The sequence below is a fragment of the Rhinoderma darwinii genome, chromosome 1, assembly GCF_050947455.1.
Source record: "Rhinoderma darwinii isolate aRhiDar2 chromosome 1, aRhiDar2.hap1, whole genome shotgun sequence".
In the NCBI taxonomy this organism is placed as follows: domain Eukaryota; kingdom Metazoa; phylum Chordata; class Amphibia; order Anura; family Rhinodermatidae; genus Rhinoderma; species Rhinoderma darwinii.
This window is the reverse complement of record NC_134687.1, coordinates 81,534,837-81,560,185: the sequence shown is the minus strand read 5'-3', so window position 1 is coordinate 81,560,185 and position 25,349 is coordinate 81,534,837. Positions and strand designations below refer to the sequence as shown.

Genomic DNA, 25,349 nt, shown 5'->3' with positions numbered 1-25,349 from the left:
AGGACCAAGCTATGTTTTACGTTTTTTCAATCATCACATTCAAAAAGCTAGAACTTTTTTATTTTTCCGTCGACATAGCTGTACAAGGCACCATTTTGGGGTAATAAACCTAAAAAGACCTCAAAACAGAAGAAACAGGGAGTCCCCACTGTATGCAGAACAACCAAAAAACAAAGGGGACATAGCACCCAGAATATATACCTATGAATATATAACTGACACGTATCTAAATGAAATATAAAGATCTTTATTGGTACATAATAAATAGCGATACGTGATAGCAAAAATATTAACAATGGTAAAATAAGTCAGATTCCAAGAACTGCATCAGAGTGGTATAGATGAAAAAATACCTGAGGGTATACAGAAAAAACCTATCTAGAAAAATGATGCCAAATGCACATAGACACCATGTAATACAAAGGACATATGCAGCTGTAAGGGCGGGTTCACACATGGCGGATTTTCACTTAAATTCCGCTGCGGACACTCCGCAGCGTTAATCCGCAGCGGAGCCGTTTCTCCATTGACTTTCACTTTAATTTCGCAGTGTTCGTTTACACGATGCGTACAATTCCGCTGCGGAGCATAGGCTGCGGAGCGGAATGTGGTGTCCGCAGCATGCTCTGTCTGTTGCGGAGCAGTGGCGGACTGGTTGCGGACTCATGGCGGAATTTCTCCATTGACTTCAATGGAGATTCTAAGTTCCGCAATGAAGTCCGCAGCTGTCATGCACATGTTATGTGTGGTGCGGAGCGTATTGGTTTTTTAACATGACATTTCTTCATTCTGGCTGGACCTATGTATTTCTAGGTCTACAGCCAGACTGAGGAAGTCAATGGGGCTCCCGTAATGACGGGAGCGTTGCTAGGAGACGTCAGTAAATAGTCACTGTCCAGGGTGCTGAAAGAGTTAAGCGATCGGCAGTAACTGTTTCTGCACCCGGGACAGTGACTACCGATCCCAATATACATGTATCTGTAAAAAAACATATAAGCTCATACTTACCGAGAACTCCCTGTTTCTGTCTCCAGTCCGGCCTCCCAGGATGACGTTTCAGTGGAAGTGACGGCTGCAGCCAATCACAGGCCAAGCACAGGCTGCAGCGGTCACATGGACTGGCGCGTCATCCAGGGAGGTCGGGCTGGATGCCGAAGGAGGGACGCGTCATCAAGACAACGGGCGGTAAGTATGAATTTCTTTTACTTTCACTAGGGAAAGTGCTGTCCCTTCTCTCTATCCTGCACTGATAGGGAGAAGGGAAGCACTTTTCCTGCAGTCCGCAGCGGCCAGTCCGCATCAATTTTCTGCACATTTTGTGCAGATCCGCAGCCGTAATCCGCAACCCGGATTAGGTGCGGCATTGATGCGGACAGTTGCGGAGGAATTCCGCCATGTGTGGTCATGCCCTAAGAAGCAGCATGCATACACAGCCCAAACAGAATATTGGCTATAGGTAAATGTATAATAGTATATATACAACCCTAAACAGAAAGCTATCGAATAGGGAAAAGGCATATCACCAAGAAAAATAAAGCATACTTATAGACATGGTGCTAGGAGATGGACATCAACCTAGATATGGCACAGAAAACAAAAAAGCACCTCGACGCGCGTTTCGCCTGGGACCGGCTTTGTCAGGAGGCTGACTACTTTAAAATCAAAGGGGTTTTTATAGAGGCACCGGAAGCACAAAATAATAATAATGATTCGATTCTCACCTGTGGGAAGGTACCGCAAATCGGCGCGTGACGGGCATGATGATCCGCACCAAACATCGCCGGAAGTGCCATGTGACTGCATGGTCGCAGAGACGTCTCGTCAGACGCACATCGCCAAGGTAACGCAGATAAACATTTTTAGGCACTCCGGGATGCGGCGATCACAGCGCATGCGTCGCCAAGCGTCTGTGCAGAAAGCACACAGGTGAGAAAAGTATTTGGCCAAGGACTAAAAATACCGTCCTAAGACACATATAAAGCGGAATATGTGGTCCATATATTACCGTCCTAAAACACATGTAAGACGGAATGCATGATCCATAGGAATAAAATACTACATAAATAATAAATAATGTGCATTGCTATAAATATAAGAATATATAAACATATACATGACTGTGCAGCAAAAAAAGGGAGGAAGAGATATATATCATTTAAATTTTCTATATATACATAGTAGAAAAAGAGATATATATCATTTAAATTATGCATATAAACATATATGTAAAAAATGTGAAAAATATATAAAAAATATATATAAAGGATATATACATATACATCGCAATATTAATAAGTAAATACGTAAAAGTGAATTCATTAAACATAATTGAGTCAATACACATACATATACATACATCCCAATAAATAAACCCATATTCCAAATCCATACATCATACATAAGCCAACATCGACATGATCAATTAGAGATTTAATGTTCATAAGTCCTTAAGCAGATCCATATATATGTACTAATTTCATAAATATACATACAAAAAATACATAAATACAGTTAATCAAATCACAATAAATATATTAAAAAATTGTTATTTTAAACAAAAACAAACACAAAAACAAACAAAAAGAAATAAAAATAAATGTATCCTACATGCCATATAAAAAATATATATATAAATAAATATATGAAATAAAAAAATATACTGTGACAATAATTGTGAAAAAATGATAATATATGTATAAATATGAATAAAGTGTATATATCAAAAAGATATTATATATGTAAATATAATAAATTAAGAATAATGTGATCACGAAAAATGTGCAATAAATACATACAAATAATGATAATAAAATGTGGTTCCACAATAACCAAATAAACATAAATACAATAAGAGGAAATTGCTAGGAGACCATAGTCATTTTTTTACACACACTGACAAATTCTAAAACATCAACCACAAACAGGAGAAGTTGTAAAGTTAGCACTCCACTTGTGGATAGAATTTTAATGTAATGGGGGTGAACATCAAAGTAGCCTCTTCGCCAGGCTTCCCTCAAAACACCATAAAAAAACATTAGTTTATCTCCAGAATACCGAAGGTATTTAAACGTTAAGGACCAAGCTATGTTTTATGTTTTTTCAATCATCACATTCAAAAAGCTAGAACTTTTTTATTTTTCCGTCGACATAGCTGTACAAGGCACCATTTTGGGGTACACATAATTCATTGATTAACTTTTATTAACTTTTTTGGTGGGGAAATGGGGAAAAAAACCTGAAATTTCGCCATTCTTTTTTGCACCTTAAAATTACGCCATTTACTGTGTGGTATAAATAACATAATAACTTAATTTAGCAGGTCGTTACTATTACCCCCCTTACAAGCTTACATTCTAAATGTAATAAGAGAGGTGACACAAAAGGGACACTGTGCTAATTTTGTTGAAGGGATCAGCATCTTGTTTTTGCTAGGGTAATATGAATAAAGATGCATGAACCCATCAGCAACCAGTACTTGAACCAGCAAGAATATAAAGTGCAGAGTGATGCGACAAGAGTAGCTAGCGGAGGACATAGCAGAGTGGAGATACCCTTGACAAGGTTAGGTTGTGTATGGGCCATGGCCTATGTTTATGTGGCATAAGTGTCCTTGAAAAAAAATAGTTTTCAAGGCAAGCTTAAAACTATGAATATTTGAAGCAAGTCTGATGATCTGAGGCAGTGAGTTCTACAGAATGGGTGATCTGAGGCAGTGAGTTCTACAGAATGGGTGCAGCACGGAAGAAGTCCTACTGAAGGGATTGAGATGATGTAATAAGAGATAGTGTATTAAGAGAGGATGAGAGTTGTGTATCATGTTTAGGAGTTTACTTTTTCACATGTGTTATATGGATGTTGTATAACTTTTTACTTCAATAAATAAAATTATCAATTCAAAACTGTATTTTGTGTTTACTCAGATTGTCTTTATATCCCATATATACAATACACAAGAGAGTTTGATCAGCACATTCCAGCAAAATGAAAAAAAAACAACGTGTATTCCGGTGCAAGAACGCCTGTGACTGCAAAACTATACACAAGAAAATGGCGACAGCACTCTTTGAAACCCAATGCCACCTAAAACACTATATATAAATCAATATGCATTACTGCTCAATATACTTACAATAGTAAGGCTCTTAGCGCACATTTTGATCAAATTGTGTGAGCCCAGTATATATACAGGACTAGAGTGTATGTTCCCAGTGGCAAACATGGCTACTCATTTTACAACATTGCATAACAGCCGTAACTGCTGTGTCAGATATAGTCATATCCCTTACTTAAAAAAGAAAGTCACAAGGAAGCATCTAGCTTTCTATGGAAATTCTAGAAGCTGCACACTGAACTTCAATTACTTTACATTTCTTTCATTAACGGTGAGAGGATTTTTTTTTTTTAAATGGTTTACTGAAGTCTTTTATAGAAAGCATACGGACTCATATCAATCACTGCTTTGTGTTCATTTTGTTCAGAACATTAAAGTAAAAAATCATCCAAGATCTCTCCAAGATTTTAATAATTCATGCTTTGAGTTGTGTTTTTTCTTTGATTTCACAGATAGTTAAATGGCAAAGTGGTCTAAATCATCCGAAAATGATGAGGAGATTACATGTCTTGACCAGCAAGAGAATAAGCAATGGGATGATCAGTCAATTAGAACCTTAATCCCATGTTGTAAGTGTTTTTTTTAATTATTATTATTATTATTATTATTATTATTATTATTATTATTATTGTGGTAATCATTAATAGATTTTACATTTTAATAATTATAATTATTACTTTTGGGGCTAATACTATAAATAATGAAATGTAACCACTTTAGAACATGTTGACCCTATATTACTAATAATTATTATACGGTATATATATATATATATATATATATATATATATATATATATATATATATATATATATGTATTTATATATTGATTTGCACATTTATTTACTTTTTTTATTTGAAGGGGTTTTGGAATATAAATATGTCCAAATATAGTCCATTTACAAAATGATTATGTCCTGGGTATCAGCTTGGAATACAGAACTGGGCAGTGTTTGTTTGTTTTTTTGTGTGTGTTTCTCGGATATCTAAATCTATTACCCTCCAGGCAAATCATTTTTAATTGATGTACAACATACTTGGAAAATGGCCACGTGTTCATTCTGTGTTGGTCATCTAGACTAGGCTGCATATTTGCTAGGCATACAACGCTGGTTGGCTTGTACTAAGTTGAACAAATTATTTCTCCAGTTGGTTCTGTTATTTTTACTGTATGATTTAAAAAGGGAACTATAGTCTTGTTACAATAATTAGCTTTCTTCTGTTAAAATCTTGAAACCTGTTAAACGGTATATATATTCCAATAGGGCATATAGAAGTCATGGAGGGGGTCCCAGAGGGGGGTTTATGATCCAGAAAGGAGACACATTCTGTAACAGCGGCCGCAAAAAGCATGTCCAGATGTGGCTTCGCCTAGGGAGAGCAGCCAAGGGAATAGAGAAGCCAGACCTGCTTCCAGTTATTTGGAGCTTTTGCATAATATCTAAAAGACTTTGACTGAAAATCTAATTTGTAGATTTGAATAACTAAAATCTATGGATTTATGTATAAAAATGTTTCCTTTTTTCTCTCTTATTGTACATTTTGTCTCCAAGCACCTGATATTGGTGACATCAAACCAACTGTAAAGAATATTATTTATTAGTATACTTATATTGCTGCATCCTATTGATGATCATTCAAATAATTGTTTTGCAAAAAAAAAAAAAGGCTATAACATTGAAATAACTGAGCATTAGACATCCTCACACTTACTAACATAACAGTCATATTTTTTATTCAGCTGTATGAGTGAATTTTTTTTATTACTTATCTTGCTCTGTGCTTGAAGTACTGCACTCATGTGGATATACACCAATCTCACCCATAGATCAGCCTTTAGATAATGCCCCTTCATGGCTGCTATAACCCTTAAAAACAGCACGTTGGAACCAAATTTTAAGGCTGGGTTCACACGACCATGTTACGTCCGTAATGTACGGAACGTATTTCGGTCGGAAGACCTGGACCGAACACAGTGAAGGGAGCCAGGCTCCTAGCATCATAGTTATGTACGACGCTAGGAGTCCCTGCCTCTGCGTGGAACTACTGTCCCGTACTGAAAACATGATTACAGTACGGGACAGTTGTCCTGCAGCAAGGCAGGGACTCCTAGCATCGTACATAACTATGATGCTAGGAGCCCGGCTCCCTGCACTGTGTTCGGTCCGGGTCTTCCGGCCGAAATACGTTCCATACATTACGGACGTAACATGGTCGTGTGAACCCAGCCTCAGTGTGACCAAGTGTATATTTGAATATGTATATATTCATGGAGAACCCTATGTATGATTGGCAGTTCAGAATAAGGAATCATTGAACCTAAGTACGTTTTGCACACAATATTTACCAGGGTCACATGTCTAAAAACATTCCAATGTAAACAGAACATTTTAAGGACTTTATAAAATTATTATTTAATTTGACTTAAATTATTAAATTTGTTTTAAGATGTCTTATATTAATAAATGGATGTTCAAATACCTTCCCTATTTTTTTAGGTAACAATACAAAACGTATTGAAAAGAAACTGAAGATTGCAATTACGGCCATTGTAATACTGTATATTGTTGTACTGGGCCACCTTATCTTCACTATCAGACTACAAGGTACTGTAAAAATTATAATGTAATCGGAAAAACCTACCGGTAGAAACATATAAAGGCTCTTTAGTGTCCATTAAAATGACTTATATGCTGACATACTGGATGATCACTTGAAGGTACAGGCCCGAGGCTGCACTATTCAGATGTTCTGATAACAGCATGTCCCATTTAATTTCTGCCAGGTCTGCAGTGTTTTATGCAGACTTTGTATAGATTCAAACTTGAAAAGAAAATCCATGCAAGCATGGGAAGAACATACTGTACATACACATGCGGATTTTCCCACTGAGATTGAAGGCAACAGAGCTAACCACTGATCCACCAGTATACTCATAATAACTCATATTGGCCACTAATGGTGGCTAAATATTATCATAGGTAATGCTTGTGTATTTTTTGTAGTCAACACGTATTAGTTATTTTAGTGTTTTTAGGCGTCTATACAGTATATTGTATATGCAGTATATGAACTATTCTTAAATTATTGCCATCTATTGTGTTGTATACACCGATCAGCCATAACATTAAGGGCTCATCCACATGTAACAAAATCACCAGGTTTTTTCCGGCCGGAATTCCGGCTGGAAAACGCAGCAGGATACAGTAGCAGCATAGTGGATGAGACTTAACAAATCTCATCCACATGCTGCGTAAAAATTTCCGAGCCAAAATTGACCTGCGGTGCGTATTTTTCGGACCGCAGCATGTCAATTCCTGCTATGGAAAGTGTGCAGAATGTCTGCATTTTTCATAGGAGATGTCTCCATCTCCAACATTGGGAAAAACGCAGCAATTTGTATATGCAGGAAATGGTGCGTTTTTGCCACAGTGGAAAGAAAGCCTTTGACTTTCAACTAAATTGCTGCAGACATTTTCTGCAGCAATTCCGTTGTGTGTGGTCAAGCCCTAAAACAACCTACCTCATCTTGTGTATTTCGGCCTTGTGATGCCAAAATAGTGTCCCATCAAGGCATGTACTCCACAAGACATGCGAAGGTGTCTTGTGGTATCTGGTACCAAGATTTTAGCAGCAGATTTTTTCCGTCCAGTAAATTGTGAGTGGGGCTTCCATTGGATTGGATTTATTTTTCCAGCCAAGATGCTCGTTCGGATTGCAATCTGGGGAATTTGGAGGCCAAGTCAAAACCTTGAACTCTTTGTCATGTTTCTCAAACTGTTCCTGAACAATGTTCACAATGTGGTGGGGTGCATTATCCTGCTGAAAGAGGCCACTGCTATTAGGGAATACCGTTGCTCTGAAGAGGTGTACTTGGTCTGTAATAATGTTTAGGTAGTGGATACGTGTCAACGTAATATATACAAGGATGCCAGGACACAAAGTTTCCCAGCAGAACATTGCCCAAAGCATCATCTTGCCTCTGCCGGCTTGCCTTCTTTCCATAGTAATACGAGCAGCAGGACTATTTCTGCACGCTCATCATCTCCCAGCTATTGAGCAGTATCTGGCGCAATTGCTTATTCAATTGTTGCACAGCTGATTTATCAGTGTAGGTCAGATGACCAGACTGAGGTGAGTCAGTGTGGCTCGATTAGGAAGCAACCTGATCGGTCTGCCCCTCCTTATGAATTCTTGGCCTCAGCATTCGGATGTCGGCTATAGTAGTTGATATGTGTGTTGTGCGCTAGTCTGATTATATGTTCCAGTTTAGTGTATTGTTTTTCTAGTTCTGTCTAAGTATTTCATCAGTCCATGTTTGCGATCGATTTGTGCTGTTTTTACTGCCTTTGGTTTATAGTGTTTCCCTGTGGGCGGTGTTTGTGACAGTGTCTGTAGCTTAGGGACTTCATTACGGACAGTGTTGGAACAGTGAGCATTAATGATGTGGTGTTATGGTCAGTGCTAATGGACAGATCCAGGGATACCTAAAGGTAGCTAGTGAAGGTTAGTTTGTTATCATCTATCATCATCCATTTGGTTTCCATCATCTGACTATTATCATCACCCCTTGTCCATGGTTACCATTACCCCACTGTTATCATCACCTATCATCCGTTTGTTACCATCGTCTGTCCGTCTATCTTCATCTTGTTCCACCCATCTTCAATTGGTGAGTCTACCAGATTTCCACCTTCGCCAAACAGAAAAACATTGCATTTTTTTTGTGGTTTTGATGATCTTTATGTCCCATTTTTTCTGTTTGTGTTTTTAAATTAGGAACGAAAAGTTCTGGTTAGGGACTCGCAAGGCACTGGGGACCCTTGACGTTGGGTTGCGAGCTTTGCGTATTTTGGCCAAAATAACAACTAATACCCCATGTTTCATGGATATTTCTTACTACGTATACTATACTTTTTTTCAGGACGCAGCCGGGTCTTATATGCTGGGAGGGCATGATGTGCTGGCGTTTGGTTTGGAATGCAGAGCAGCCCGCTTTAGCTAACACTAGCGGCGTTACAAATAGGCTGTTATTCGGCAAGATACGCCATGCCTGACGACCAGCACATTATCCCTCCACGTATTACACATAGTACTGACACCCCATGTACTATTCACAGCACTGACCCCTATTCATCACATTTATTTATTTATTTATTTATTTATTTTTATTACATTATTACACAGTTCTGACACTTTCATACATACATATTTATTTTTTACCATCCATTCACACCCTAGCACTACACTGACACTCATTTATCGCACACCTTTGAGCACTTAGTCCGCCACTCCCCTCAAGACTAGTGGGAGGGGCTATCACTATTTAATGCACACTCCTTCTGCAGCATTCTTTGACCCGTCTGCGTCCTGATGGGAACGGGTTTTCACCCACCCACCTACCTAGTGAGTATGGCCTTTTTTGTGGTTTTGATGATCTTTATGTCCCATTTTTTCTGTTTGTGTTTTTAAATTAGGAACGAAAAGTTCTGGTTAGGGACTCGCAAGGCACTGGGGACCCTTGACGTTGGGTTGCGAGCTTTGCGTATTTTGGCCAAAATAACAACTAATACCCCATGTTTCATGGATATTTCTTACTACGTATACTATACTTTTTTTCAGGACGCAGCCGGGTCTTATATGCTGGGAGGGCATGATGTGCTGGCGTTTGGTTTGGAATGCAGAGCAGCCCGCTTTAGCTAACACTAGCGGCGTTACAAATAGGCTGTTATTCGGCAAGATACGCCATGCCTGACGACCAGCACATTATCCCTCCACGTATTACACATAGTACTGACACCCCATGTACTATTCACAGCACTGACCCCTATTCATCACATTTATTTATTTATTTATTTATTTATTTATTTTTATTACATTATTACACAGTTCTGACACTTTCATACATACATATTTATTTTTTACCATCCATTCACACCCTAGCACTACACTGACACTCATTTATCGCACACCTTTGAGCACTTAGTCCGCCACTCCCCTCAAGACTAGTGGGAGGGGCTATCACTATTTAATGCACACTCCTTCTGCAGCATTCTTTGACCCGTCTGCGTCCTGATGGGAACGGGTTTTCACCCACCCACCTACCTAGTGAGTATGGCCTTTTTTGTGGTTTTGATGATCTTTATGTCCCATTTTTTCTGTTTGTGTTTTTAAATTAGGAACGAAAAGTTCTGGTTAGGGACTCGCAAGGCACTGGGGACCCTTGACGTTGGGTTGCGAGCTTTGCGTATTTTGGCCAAAATAACAACTAATACCCCATGTTTCATGGATATTTCTTACTACGTATACTATACTTTTTTTCAGGACGCAGCCGGGTCTTATATGCTGGGAGGGCATGATGTGCTGGCGTTTGGTTTGGAATGCAGAGCAGCCCGCTTTAGCTAACACTAGCGGCGTTACAAATAGGCTGTTATTCGGCAAGATACGCCATGCCTGACGACCAGCACATTATCCCTCCACGTATTACACATAGTACTGACACCCCATGTACTATTCACAGCACTGACCCCTATTCATCACATTTATTTATTTATTTATTTATTTATTTTTATTACATTATTACACAGTTCTGACACTTTCATACATACATATTTATTTTTTACCATCCATTCACACCCTAGCACTACACTGACACTCATTTATCGCACACCTTTGAGCACTTAGTCCGCCACTCCCCTCAAGACTAGTGGGAGGGGCTATCACTATTTAATGCACACTCCTTCTGCAGCATTCTTTGACCCGTCTGCGTCCTGATGGGAACGGGTTTTCACCCACCCACCTACCTAGTGAGTATGGCCTTTTTTGTGGTTTTGATGATCTTTATGTCCCATTTTTTCTGTTTGTGTTTTTAGAAAAACATTGCATGCAGCATTTTTCTGTCTGGTTATAGTCCAACTATGGGCGCAAAACCGATGCACAAAGTGCACAAAAAGTCAACAATTGTGTCAAGTTCAGGCTAAAACAAGCGGCCGGATGTAATTGATATACAGTATGTGAACCCAGCCTTAAAGTTTTTTCCTGACATTTTGACCTCAGTAAGAATTTACAATATAAAAACGTGTATGTTGTGTTCTTGTTTTGTCTCCTGTTTTTTTAGGACATGTGTCTAGTTTTGAAAAAACTGATCATGCTGTACAAGAAAAAGTTAATGTTGAAAAAAATGACAAAGACCTAGAGACAGTCAACATTCATGATTATACTGTGATCATACATGAATTACTGCAAAAACTCTCAGATTGCAAAGCACAGACCTCCTTCAACTTTGAAGAACTGAAAAACTTAAAGGAAATCTTAAATAACACCATACTACAGTTCCATAAAACAGATCATCAAGTTCAATACATACATAATGCAGTTGACAACCTAACAGATTTACTGGATGACAGCAAGATGAAAATGGAATATATAAATTCAACCATTTCTGAAAAGGTCTATTTAATAGAAGAGGTATGCTCATTACAATGACAAAGCACTATTAGTACTGTAAAATATAACAGACAGTAGCAGACCTATCATATGTCTGTCCCATGGAAATATAGGCAGGCAAACTGGCTGCCAAATGCTGTAATCAAATCTCCTTGTTATAAGATGGTGTAAATATCTCATGCATCTAATGGGTTTTTCCACTTTCGTCAATGGGCTTAGGTTTACACCCCATTGATGGTGGCTGGTGGAGACCGCCCAGTCAACTTATTCATAAATGACCATAACAGCCATGACATGAATGGGCTAAATAAAGGGGGGGGGGGACAACGACTGATTGCAGAGGAACTGAGGTTCATACAATTATTAAAAAATGGAGCTGGAATAGGAGGATGGGAGCAATGCAGGTATGGCAGCAGATTAACATTTCTAGGGACATGACAGGTCCTCTATAAAGACTATGTACACCTTTGTAATTAATTTTTTTATTGTTTCAGTGCAACCGAAATAAAAAACTGAAGCAGCTTTTCAAACGGTCTTAAATTGAAAATCTACTATTTTGTGTTTACAGCTCCTATGCAGACCTTTGTGTCTCGATGGTAACAGGCTACAAACAAACCCTGTCTAGTATGATACTGCTCTCATGCTCACATCTATCCTCTACTTCTTGCTAATATACAATTGGTAGGTTAGCATGTAGTAGAGGACAAATTAAGGGAGTATGAGTACAGTATCAGACTATACAGGGTTTGTTTGTAGTCTGTTACCATGGAGATACATAGGGTCTGATTAGGAGCTGTAGACACAAAAAAGCAGGAGATTTTTAATCAAGACCATTTAAAAAGCTACTCCAGTTTTTAAATATAGATGGACTAAAAAAAAAATATATATAAAGGGTTTCAAAGGTGTTCGTAGTCTTTAACTGTATCGATTCTGAGACAATATTCACACGTTTGACATACACAAATAAAACCTGAATTATAAAATAAAAAAAATCATATTATAACCCCATACCCATCTGAGGAGAGATGAGGTCTCCTCCTCTCTGTACCTTTACTCAAAATTAGCATATTGGATGCCAAGCGGAGCAGGGGCCGTAGTGGGACAACGGGAAAAAGAAAAATGATAGAGCTAGAATTGAGAGGATGCCAAGAATAAGGGGAGGTATGTGGTTTGAAAAAAAAAAACATGACAGGTCCTCTTTAACCTAGGTTTGCTACTGGAAAGGATAGGGAAATTAAATTACTTTATGTTTTCTACGACATTTTCTATAACATTTTAATATTCATCACATATTTCACGCAGTAATAACATTCAGCAATAGGCAGCATTAAATTTATATAAATATTTTTTTTAGGATAATGCTATTTTATTTTTACAAGTTTTAAAGAAGTCTTGCTTCTAAAAATAATGTTTTGTTTTTTTAAATGCTTTCTCAAAGGATATTGGGCAACAGTACTCATATTTTCAGAATGCTTCAACACAATTTAGTGATGTAAAACAAAAATATATCATCCTGGAACAAGAAATGAAAGAGGAAATGAAAACACTGAATCAAATCACTAATGACCTCCAATTAAAAGACTGGGAACATTCAAGTACATTGCAAAATTTAACACTAGTTCAAGGTAAGCATTTTAACAACCCGAATAGTAGCAAATACTGTATATTAGTGAGACCTTTCTATTTCTACTTCTTGTTTATTCATTAAAAAATAACAGTACCATACAACATTCAACATGAGCAAACACACTAGTCAAGGAAAAAGTCTCACAGAGCAGCTTACATAATTATTACACAGTATAGTTACTGTAACCAACAAGCAGACCTAAAGTTGTAAAACACCTAAGACATTCTAACAATGTAACAGGATTAGAGAGGTTGGGAGATGAGGGACTGGAGGCAGGGCTGATCGTTCAGTGAATCCATCAAAATATCTACTACTAAGGGAGAAATATGGTTCACAGGAGTAGTATAGCCGTCCCTGAGCAAGTGATGGCATGTTGCGTTTCGCTAATCCATAGGTCAGACACAGTTAAGGTCCTATTAAGCGGACCGATATGGGCCATAAAAACGATCGCCGATCAACGAGACAGCTGGTTGATCAGCGCTCGTTTGCTCCTCTCACAAGGAGCAATGCTTTGTTATGTATTGGGACGAGCAATCATTACTATGATCATTCATCCCCATACATATCTATGATGTTGGCAGCACATCTCCCTGTTTAGGCACCATGCACAAGGCAGTGCCTGTAATTACGATCCGCAATGACGGGCAAGGCCGACCGCTGGCAGCCAGGGACAGCCATCCGCAATTTTGGCCCATGTTCCCATACAAAGTATGGGAGCACGGTCTGTAAAAAGCAAGATATAGGACATGTCCTATCTTTAGCGGAGGCTTTCTACGGCCCAGACATCTTCCCGCAAATATACGGGATGGTGTTTGTGGTCAGGAGAAATAAATGGGTCCATCATTGCAATTACGAACGAAATCTACGGTTGTGTGCACGGGGGGCCTAACACAGGAAGATGTGCTGCTGCTGACAACAATAATAATATTTAATGCTGCATAAATGAGTAGATTAGCCAATGAAAGAGCATTTGCTCGTTCATCGGTTGATCGTTGCCCTGTTGAGACAGGACAATGACTGGGAACAAGCATTCATATGAACTCTCATTTGCCCGATAATTGGCCCATGTATAAGGGCCTTACTTTACATTAAAAGATGAAAAGAAGATGGGGAAGGGAGGGCTGATAAGCTATTTCCAGAAGGATGCAATTGGTTGGTGCTCATCTTTTTATCCATTCTAAATTAGATTCATTCCTTAACCCCTTCCCGCAAAATAACGGTTCAGGTACGTCGGCATTGCAAGTAACTTACCGCGATCCGACGTACCAGACACGTCCTGTAGATGAAGCCGGCACATGAGCTGTAATATACAACTGACATCCCGCTGCAACGGCAGCAATAGCAGTTACCGCCGATCACCGCCGCCGTTAAACCCCTTCAATGCGGCGGTCAATGGCGTCCGCCACATTAAAGTGGTTGACAGAGGGAGGAGGCTCCCTCTGTACCCCCCCAACCCCGTGAACGATCGCAGGGTGACGATAGTTGCTATGGAAACCAGGAAGCCTAGTAACGGCTTCCTTGTCGGCCAGGTACGGAAGCCCAAGGCAGGACCTAATAGGCTAACTGTCACAATAACAGTTACAATACACTGTACTACATGAGTAGTGCAGTGTATTGTAAAGGGGATCAGAAGATCAGATCTTCAAGTCCCCAGGTAAGTGTAAAACAAAAGTGAAAAAAAGTTAAAAGAAAAATTTAAAAGATTAAAAAAATGTTTAAGAGAAATAAATAAATAAAAGTTTTAAGTAATAAAAACAATAAATAGCTGTTTCCCTGATCAAGATCTTTATAATTAGAACGAAATTAAAAAATATAAAAAATAATATATATTACATATTGCCGCGTTCGGAACGGCCTCAACTAGCAAAATATCACGTTGTTTTTACTGCACGGTGAACACCATAAAAAATTTAATAAAAAACAATGACAGAATCAATTTTTTTGGTCACCTTGTCTCAGAACATTGATTAATAACCTGCAAGTACCCCAAAATGGTACCCACAAAAACTACAGTTCGTTATGCAAAAAAACAAGCCCTCCCGCAGCGATATTAACTGAAAAATAAAAAAGTTATGGCTGTCAGAAGTGGCGACACTAAAACATGATTTTTATTAGAAAAGAGTATTTTTATTGTGGGAAAGTAGTAAAACGTAAAAACCTATATAAATTTGGTGTCGCTGTAATCGTATCGACCCGCAGAATGAAGTTAACATGTTGTTTATACTGCACGGCTAACACTGTAAATAGGAAGAAACAAAACAGTGCTTGAACTGCTGCTTTTTGGTTTCCTCGTCTCCCAAAAAATGGAATAAATAGTGATAAACAAATTGCATGTACCCCAAAATGGAACCAATAAAACGTACAGCCCGTTCCACAAAAAGCAAGCCCTCACACAGCTCCGTCAACGGAAAAATAACACGTTATGACTCAAAGAACGCAATGAAGAGAAATTATGCTAAGTTACGGTCCAGAATTATTTTTTAGGTCCAGTCATTTTTTACTAAAAACCCCACATCATCATTTGCTAGACCCCCACAGGTGGACCCCGTAGATGCAGCGGAGATGAGGAAACTTTAGGGCCTTGTGCTGCTTATAGGGCTAGTGAAGAAGTCAAAGATTATGCCATACTGGAGCACAGATATCTTGTACAATACCCAAGCCCGGCCTGTGCATAAAAGATTGGTTCAAAGCGTACCACACCAATCCATGGTTTATCAATTTTATTATTCATTCACCCCATTATTACATCATCCTATTATGCCCTAATGTACTCCGCCCAGTTTACATATACCCTGATGTACTCCGCCCAGTTTGCAAATACCCTGATGTACTCCGCACAGTTTACATATACCCTGAAGTACTCCGCACAGCTTACATATACCCTGATGTACTCCGCCCAGTTTACATATACCCTGATGTACTCCTCACAGTTTACATATAGCCTGATGTACTCTGCACAGTTTATATGCCCTGATTTACTCCGCCCAGCTTACATATATCCTGATGTACTAGGCACAGCTTACATATACCCTGATGTACTCCGCCCAGCATACATATACCCTGATGTACTCCGCCCAGCTTATATATACTGTGATGTACTCCTCACAGCTTACATATACCCTGATGTACTCCGCCCAGCTTATATATACTGTGATGTACTCCTCACAGCTTACATATACCCTGATGTACTCCTCACAGCTTACATCTTCCCTGATGTGCTCCACACAGCTTATATATACCCTGATGTGCTCCGCACAATTTACATATACCCTGATGTACTCTGCACAGCTTATATATACCCTAATTTACACCGCCCAGCTTACATATACCCTGATGTACTACGCACAGCTTACATATACCCTGATGTACTCCGCACATCTTACATATACCCTGATGTATTCCGCACAGCTTACATATACCCTGATGTACTCCGCCCAGTATACACTACCGTTCAAAAGTTTGGGGTCACTCAGACAATTTTGTGTTTTCCATGAAAACTCACACTTATATTTATCAAATGAGTTGCAAAATGACTAGAAAATATAGTCAAGACATTGACAAGGTAAGAAATAATGATTTTTATTTGAAATAATAATTTTCTCCTTCAAACTTTGCTTTCGTCAAAGAATGCTCCATTTGCAGCAATTACAGCATTGCAGACCTTTGGCATTCTAGCTGTTAATTTGCTGAGGTAATCGGGAGAAATTTCACCCCATGCTTCCAGAAGCCCCTCCCACAAGTTGGATTGGCTTGATGGGCACTTCTTGCATATCATACGGCAGAGGCGTAGCTAGGTTCTCCAGCACCCGGGGCAAAGATTCAGTTTGGAGCCCCCCCCCCCAACCTCTTTCCCGACATCTCCTTCCCCCTCGCCGTGTTTGTTTTCTCTACCAATCGACATGTAATTTATTTTTATGTAACGCGAGCATAAAAACATTTGTACATTTTACAAGCAATATGGTTCTATACACAACACCAGAACCAAGCTCAGTACATTTATACAGCCCCAGAAGCAAGCTCACTACATATATACAACACCAGCTCAAATACAGCTCAATTTAGTGCAACCCCTGCCGTATAGATGTGTACGGCGTAAAACTACAGATCCCAGCATGGCCCAAACAATGATAAGGATATGCTGGGAGATGCCGTTTCACAAAAAATAAATCCTATCATAATCATACCACCCATCATCTCGCTGCAGATCATACAGTAACTACAGTGCTGATTAGAGTCAGAATAAACATTTACATTAAGTGACTCACCGGTGACGTCTCAGATTCTAGTTCTTTTTCTCCATCCGGTCCAGACCTCTATGGTGGCTTCTCCCGGTCACAGACCATTTCTGCAGTTTGCTGCTCAGATGTCTTCAGCTTCTCACTTTTCCAACATTTCTGCACCTATAAATAAATATAAAGTTATCATTATACCACACACTACGCCCCTAAATATAATAGCGCCATACACTGCACCTCTAAATATAATAGCACCATACACCGTGTCCTACACACACACACACTGTGCCCCCTGTAGATAGTGCCTGCCATAGAGCCCCTGTAGATAGTGCCCCCATACAGACCACCCCTGTCCCACAAATAACTCCCCCTATAGTGCTCTACAGATAGCCCACCCCTGTATATAGCCCCCTGTAGATATAGCCCACCCCTGTATATAGTACTCTACAGATAGCCCAACCATGTATGTAGCCCCCCTGTAGATATAGCCCACCCCTGTATATAGTGCTCCACATATAGTCCACCCCTGTATATAGTGTTTCACAGATAGCCCACCCCTGTATATAGCCCCCTTGTACATATAGTCCACCCCTGTATATAGTGCTCCACTAGATAGTCCACCCCTGTGTATAGTGCTCCACAGATAGCCCACCCCTGTATATACTATATACAAGGGTGGGCTATCTGTGGAGCACTATATACAGGGGTGGACTATATGTACAAGGGGGCTATATACAGGCGTGGGCTTTCTGTGGAGCACTATAGGGGGAGCTATTTGTGGGATACTATATACAGGGGTGGGCTATATCTACAGGGGGACTATATACAGGGGTGGGCTATATCTACAGGGGGACTATATCTACAGGGGGACTATATACAGGGGTGGGCTATCTACAGGGGGACCATATCTACAGGGGGACCATATCTACAGGGGGACAATATCTACAGGAGTGGGCTATATCTACAGGGATGGGCTATATCTACAGGGGTGGGCTATATCTACAGGGGTGGGCTATATCTACAGGGGGCTATATACTATATAGCCCCCCTTGTAGCTATAGCCCACCCCTGTAAATGGTGCTCCATAGATAGCCCACCCCAGTATATAGCCCCCCTGTAGATATAGTCCCCCTGTATATAGCCCACCCCCTGTAGATATAGTCCACCCCCTGTAGATATGGTCCCCCTGTAGATAGCCCACCCCAGTATATAGCCCCCTGTAGATATAGCCCCCCTGTATATAGCCCACCCCCTGTAGATATAGTCCACCTGTATATAGCCCACCCCCTGTAGATATGGTCCCCCTGTAGATAGCCCACCCCAGTATATAGCCCCCTGTAGATATAGTCCATCTGTATATAGCCCACCCCCTGTAGATATAGTCCCCCTGTATATAGCCCACCCCCTGTAGATATAGTCCCCCTGTATATAGCCCACCCCCTGTAGATATAGTCCACCTGTATATAGCCCACCCGCTGTAGATATAGTCCCCCTGTCTATAGCCCACCCCAGTATATAGCCCCCTGTAGATATAGTCCCCCTGCATATAGCCCACCCCCTGTATATATAGTCCAACTGTATATAGCCCAGCCCTGTAGATATAGTCCCCCTGTATATAGCCCACCCCTGTAGATATAGTCCATCTGTAAATAGCCCACCCCCTGTAGATATAGTCCCCCTGTATATAGTCCACCCCCTGTAGATATAGCCCCCCTGTAGATATGGTCCCCCTGTAGATATAGTCCCCGTGTATATAGCCCACCTCTGTAGATATAGCCCCCCTGTAGATATAGTCCCCCTGTATATAGACCCCCTGTAGATATAGTCCCCCTGTATTTAGCCCACCCCTGTAGATATAGCCCCCTGTAGATATAGTCCCCCTGTATATAGCCCACCCCCTGTAGATATAGTCCCCCTGTATATAGCCCCCCTGTATATATAGCCCACCCCTGTAGATATAGCCCCCCCTGTAGATATAGTCCCCCCCCCCCCCCCCGCAGATACAGCAGCACACTTCTCTTACAATTTAAAAATAAATAAATATTCCAATTCACCTTATTCCCGCTCCCACGCCGTTCGGCAGCCATGGAGACCTGCTCTCTTCTGCGCAGGTCTCCAGGGGGTTGAACACAGCGTCTATGAAAGGCGCTGATTGGCTGGGCAGGATGACTTTCCCTGCCAGTCAGTCAGCGCCTTTCATCGACGGAAGCGTCACTGGTACAAAAGGTACCAGTCGCTTCATTCGTGGAGAGGCGCTGAATGAACGTGCCCGGTCATTCATTGCTTCTGATTGTACCTGTGTCCTTGCGACACAGGTACAATTATAGTGAAGGAGGTGGCGCTGGCACCCCTCTCTGAGCTTCGCCCGGGGCACGTGCCCCGCCTGCCCCCCCCCTAGCTACGCCCCTGCATACGGTCAAGCTGCTCCCACAACAGCACTATGGGGTTGAGATATGGTGACTGCGCTGGCCACTCCATTACAGATAGAATACCAGCTGCCTGCTTCTTCCCTAAATAGTTCTTGCATAATTTGGAGGTGTGCTTTGGGTCATTGTCCTGTTGTAGGATGAAATTGGCTCCAATCAAGCGCTGTCCACAGTGTATGGCATGGCGTTGCAAAATGGAGTGATAGCCTTCCTTATTCAAAATCCCTTTTACCTTGTACAAATCTCCCACTTTACCAGCACCAAAGCAACCCCAGACCATCACATTACTTCCACCATGCTTGACAGATGGCGTCAGGCACTCTTCCAGCATCTTTTCAGTTGTTCTGCGTCTCACAAATGTTCTTCTGTGTGATCCAAACACCTCAAACTTCCATTCGTCTGTCCATAACACATTTTTCCAATCTTCCTCTGTCCAATGTCTGTGTGCTTTTGCCCACATTAATCTTTTCCTTTTATTAGCCAGTCTCAGATATGGCTTTTTCTTTGCCACTCTGCCCTGAAGGCCAGCATCCCGGAGTCGCCTCTTCACTGTAGTCGTTGACACAGGCGTTTTGCAGGTACTATTTAATGAAGCTGCCAGTTGATGACCTGTGAGGCGTCTATTTCTCAAACTAGAGACTCTAATATACTTGTCTTGTTGCTCAGTTGTGCAGCGGGGCATCCCACTTCTCTTTCTACTCTGGTTAGAGTCTGTTTGTGCTGTCCTCTGAAGGGAGTAGTACACACCATTGTAGGAAATCTTCAGTTTCTTGGCAATTTCTCATATGGAATAGCCTTCATTTCTAAGAACAAGAATAGACTGTCGAGTTTCACATGAAAGCTCTCTTTTTCTAGCCATTTTGAGAGTTTAATCGAACCCACAAATGTAATGCTCCAGATTCTCAACTAGCTCAAAGGAAGGTCAGTTTTATAGCTCCTCTAAACAGCAAAACTGTTTACAGCGGTGCTAACATAATTGCACAAGGGTTTTCAAGTGTTTTCTAATCATCCATTAGCCTTCTAACACAGTTAGCAAACACAATGTACCATTAGAACACTGGAGTGATGGTTGCTGGAAATGGGCCTCTATACACCTATGTAGATATTGCATTAAAAACCAGACGTTTCCAGCTAGAATAGTCATTTAGCACATTAACAATGTATAGAGTGTATTTCTGATTAATTTAATGTTATCTTCATTGAAAAAAACTGTGCTATTCTTTCAAAAATAAGGAAATTTCTAAGTGACCCTAAACTTTTGAATGGTAGTGTACATATACCCTGATGTACTCCGCACAGCTTACATATACCCTGATGTACTCCGCCCAGCTTCTGTATACCCTGATGTACTCCGCCCAGTATACATATACCCTTATGTACTACGCACAGCTTACATATACCCTGATGTACTCCGCACAGCTTACATATACCCTGATGTACTCCACCCAGCTTCTGTATACCCTGATGTACTCCGCCCAGTATACATATATTCTGATGCACTCCGCACAGCTTATATATACCCTGATGTACTTCGCACAGATTACATATGCCTCCACATATGGAGTATTAGGGTATGTTCATCCGCAGTGACCAAAAACGTCTGAAAATACGGAGGTGTTTTCAGGTGAAAACAGCTCCTGATTTTCAGACGTTTTTGTAGCAACTCGCGTTTTTCACAGCGTATTTTACAGACGTTTTTGGAGCTGTTTTTCAATGGAGTCAATGAAAAACGCCTCCAAAAACGACCCAAAAGTGACATGCACTTCTTTTTCGCGGGCACCCCAATGTATGGTGTGCGTGTGCCCAAGGTGGGCACAACATATTGGTCACTGAAATGGCATATCTGGGGGAAAATGGCAATTTTCAATCTGCAACATTCATAGTGCACTAATTTCTGCAAAACACTTGCGGGGTCAAAATGCTCACAATACCTCCGGATTAATTTCTTCAGGGATGTAGTTTCCAAAATGGGGTAATTTTTCAGGGCTTTCCAATGTACTGGGACCTTAGCTCAATGCAACAGTGTCAGAAAACGAATTTTGTAAAATCTCCACTCCAAAAACCAAATTGCGCTCCTTCCCTTTGGAGCCTTTCTGTGTGTCCAAATAGCAGTTTATGACCACGTGTGGTATTGTCTTAGTCGTGCGAAATTTCTTTACAAATGTTGGGTAGCTTTTTCTCCTTTATCCCTTGTGAAAATGAAACATTTTTACATTTTAGTGGAAAAAATTTGATATTAATTTTTTACGGCCCAATTCCAATAAATTCTGCAAGAGACCTACGGGGCCTAAATGCTCACTATACCACTAGATATATTCCTTAAGGTGTGTAGTTTACCAAATCAGGTCACTTTTGGGGGGCTACTACTGTTTTGGCCCTGCAGGGGCTTTTGAAAAGTGGCATGGCACCGAAAAACCATTTCAGCTAAATTTGATCACCAAATGGCGCTCTTTTGCTTCTGAACCCTGCAGCGTGCCCAAACAGTGGTTTATGACCACTTATGGGGTATTACCGCAATCGAGAGAAATTGTTTTTCAAATGTTGGGGTGCTTTTTCTCCTTTATTCCTTGTAAAAATTTAGCTTTTCAATTTCATGGACTAATTTAATTGAATTCAGCAAAAAACCTGTGGTGTAGTTTCCCAAATGGGGTCACTTCAAGGGCTTTGCAACTGTGACATGATGCCGAAAACGATTCCAGCTAATTTTGAGCTCCAAAAGCCAAATAGGGCTCCTTTCCTTCTAAGCTCTGCCGTAGGTCCAAACAGCAGTTTATTGCCACATATGGGATATTGCTCTGCTTAGAAGAGTTTGCTTTACAAATATTGTGGTTGTTTTTTCACCTTTATATATTGTGAAAATTGAAAAATCTGAGCTAAAACTACATTTTATTAGAAAGAAACGTAGATTTTCATTTTCACGGCCTAATTCCACTAAAGTCAGCAAAACACCTGTGGGGTGTAGTTTCCCAAATGGGGTCACTTTTGGGGGTGCTCCACTGTTTTGGTCCCACAGGAGCTTTGCAAATGCGACATGGCACACGAAAACCATTGCAGCAAAACTTGATGTAATGGCAGGAAGGAGGTGAAGGGAAAGTCAGCCCTAATCTACCCACCGCCCTGTCCCTGCCTACTTGCAACGACCCGCCCTAGGCGACGAGGTACAACTGGGCGGCGGTCCCTACGCTGGCTAAGTGCACAGGAAGACAAACAGGGAACACGCAAGGGAAGGGGCAGTAGCCACGGAACGCCACGAGGAAACGGGGCGGCGAACGAACAGTCAGGACCAGGATGAAGTGAGTACACCCGAGCGGGCACGGAGACAGAAGCAAGCCAGGGCAAGCAAAGCAGGTCAAGCAGAACTGCAGCAAGGCAGAAGCACGGCAGAAGCAGGCTGGAGCAAGCAGCAGTGGGGCCAGGAATCCAAAAGAATTACAAGCACTGAGGGAGAGCACAGGGCAGGTAATAAAGGGCAGTGGGCGGAGCTAACTCCGAGAGACCAGGCCGCGATAGGCTCTCCCACTCCTGAGCCTGCCACCCTGGTTGGTGGGAGATGGTGTCAGTCGAACAGGTCTGGCCTCAGGTGTGGATTGATTAATCCCAGGAGTATAGCTAGATGAAGTACCTGGCAGATCCCTAACACTTGAGCTCCAAAAGCCAAATGGTGCTCCTTCCCTTCTAAGCTCTGCCGTGTGTCCAAACAGCAGTTTATTACCACATATGGGGTATTTCCTTAATCCGGAGAAATTGCTTTTCAAATGTTAGGGTGTTTTTTGTCCTTTATGCTTTGTAAGAATTGAAAATTTCTACATTTTATTGGAAAAAAAATTTATTTTCATTTTCACAGCCTCATTCCACTAAACTCAGCAAAAAAATCCTCAAGGTACTCCTTTGATTCTGAGGCCTGTGTTTCAGATCATAAGCACACTAGGGCCACATGTGGGACATTTCTAAAAACTGCAGAATCTGGGCAATAAGTATGGAGTTGGGTTTCTCTGATAAAGCCCTCTGTGTTACAGAATTTTTTTTATTAAAGGGGTTTTCCCATGAGAGACATTTAGGACATACCCACAGGATATGATAGACTGGTTATCCACAGCACTCACTTGATCGGAATACAGCTACTCTATATCAGCTGGATGCAAATTCCAAGTCCAGTGATCCCTCCTGGACAATCAATTGTAGCAAAAAACTTGAGGACAGCATCCGTATGGCAAAAGTAAAAAAGTGTGTTAATACCCACAGGATATGTCATAAATGTCAGATAGATGCTGGTCTCACCTATCTCCCGAAGCCTATCTCCAAAAACCCTATACCCCGTTCAGCCGCTCTGCGTTGTGGCTGAAGTAGGTGAATTCCGACCATGAAAAAGGTTATATGGTCGTGAGTTATGTAAACAGAGTTTTCTCAAAATTTTGGTGTTTTTCACAAATAAATATTGAATTTATCAACCACATTTTTTCATTAACATAAAGTACAATATGTCATGAGAAAACAATCTCAGAATCGCTTGGACTGGTAAAAGCATTCCAAAGTTATTACCAAATAATGCGACACATGTCAGATTTGAAAAAATCGGCTTAGTCTTTAAGGCCAAAACAGGCTGTGTCCTGAAGGGGTTCATATATCTTTATAGCATTATGGTCAGACCACTGGCTTCCTGCAGCTACCACAACAGAGAGCTTAGGAGGTTACTGAATATTGTTTAAACATTAAACTTAATAATAAGACAATATGAAGTAATCTATGGTGGCACTATTTATTTGGCTCTACCTAAGTCAAGTAAATAGGTTAGCAAGAAGAATAAACCCAAAAAGAAATAAACAGCTAAGAGAATACAAGTAAGGTATATTTTAACAGAATAAAAAGGGACAAAAAAAAGACAATGAGTAAGGACATATGTTGGGATAGCGGCAGAGGTTAGTCCAGAAGTTTACATTTACAGATATCCTAATGTCAAACATGTATAAAGACTAGACTTAAAGATTTAATATATGATATGATAGACCTTGTTATTTCCAAGAATTTGGATATCTTCACTAACACAAGACCGTCATTGCACAAACCAGCTACTTATTTCTTGTCCATTATGCAATGGTTAACCTCAAATCACTGAAAAGCAAACTCCGTGAAAAAACATTGTCAAGGCAAAAATTGCAATATTTCTATAAAATGCAATCTCTTACAGCCCACTGCATTGGTTTTTATATATGAGGCCCATATTGTCTTGCTATAGGCATTACTTAATTCTATTTAATTACAGTATGTGATTTTGAAGATTTGCAATACCCAGAGCTAACAAAAACAGTGATGTTACCCATCGCAACCAGTCTAAGGGAAGTGGTGCTGATTGGGTAAATTCTTCACTTTTCGTTTGCCTTGATTTATTTTATTATATAGGCCCTCCAGGTCCAAAAGGAGAAAAGGGAGACATCGGCATAATTGGAAGCCCTGGAAGGCCCGGACTAAAAGGTACATTAGTAAACAGTACTTTAGTAGTTTATACG

General features: G+C 40.6%; 1 protein-coding gene across 1 annotated transcript in view; it reads left to right on the top strand.

Moving 5' to 3' along the window:
• The first annotated feature begins 4,306 nt into the window (after nt 1-4,306).
• Nucleotides 4,307-25,349, top strand: part of MSR1 (macrophage scavenger receptor 1) — a 37,986-nt gene continuing 16,943 nt past the window's right edge. Inside the window, exons 1-6 of the mRNA XM_075849621.1 lie at nt 4,307-4,382; nt 4,564-4,680; nt 6,610-6,717; nt 11,229-11,578; nt 12,996-13,182; nt 25,243-25,314. Of these exons, the coding sequence (XP_075705736.1) occupies nt 4,572-4,680; nt 6,610-6,717; nt 11,229-11,578; nt 12,996-13,182; nt 25,243-25,314 (826 nt within the window). The 5' untranslated portion in view covers nt 4,307-4,382; nt 4,564-4,571. The remainder of the gene's footprint in view (nt 4,383-4,563; nt 4,681-6,609; nt 6,718-11,228; nt 11,579-12,995; nt 13,183-25,242; nt 25,315-25,349) is intronic.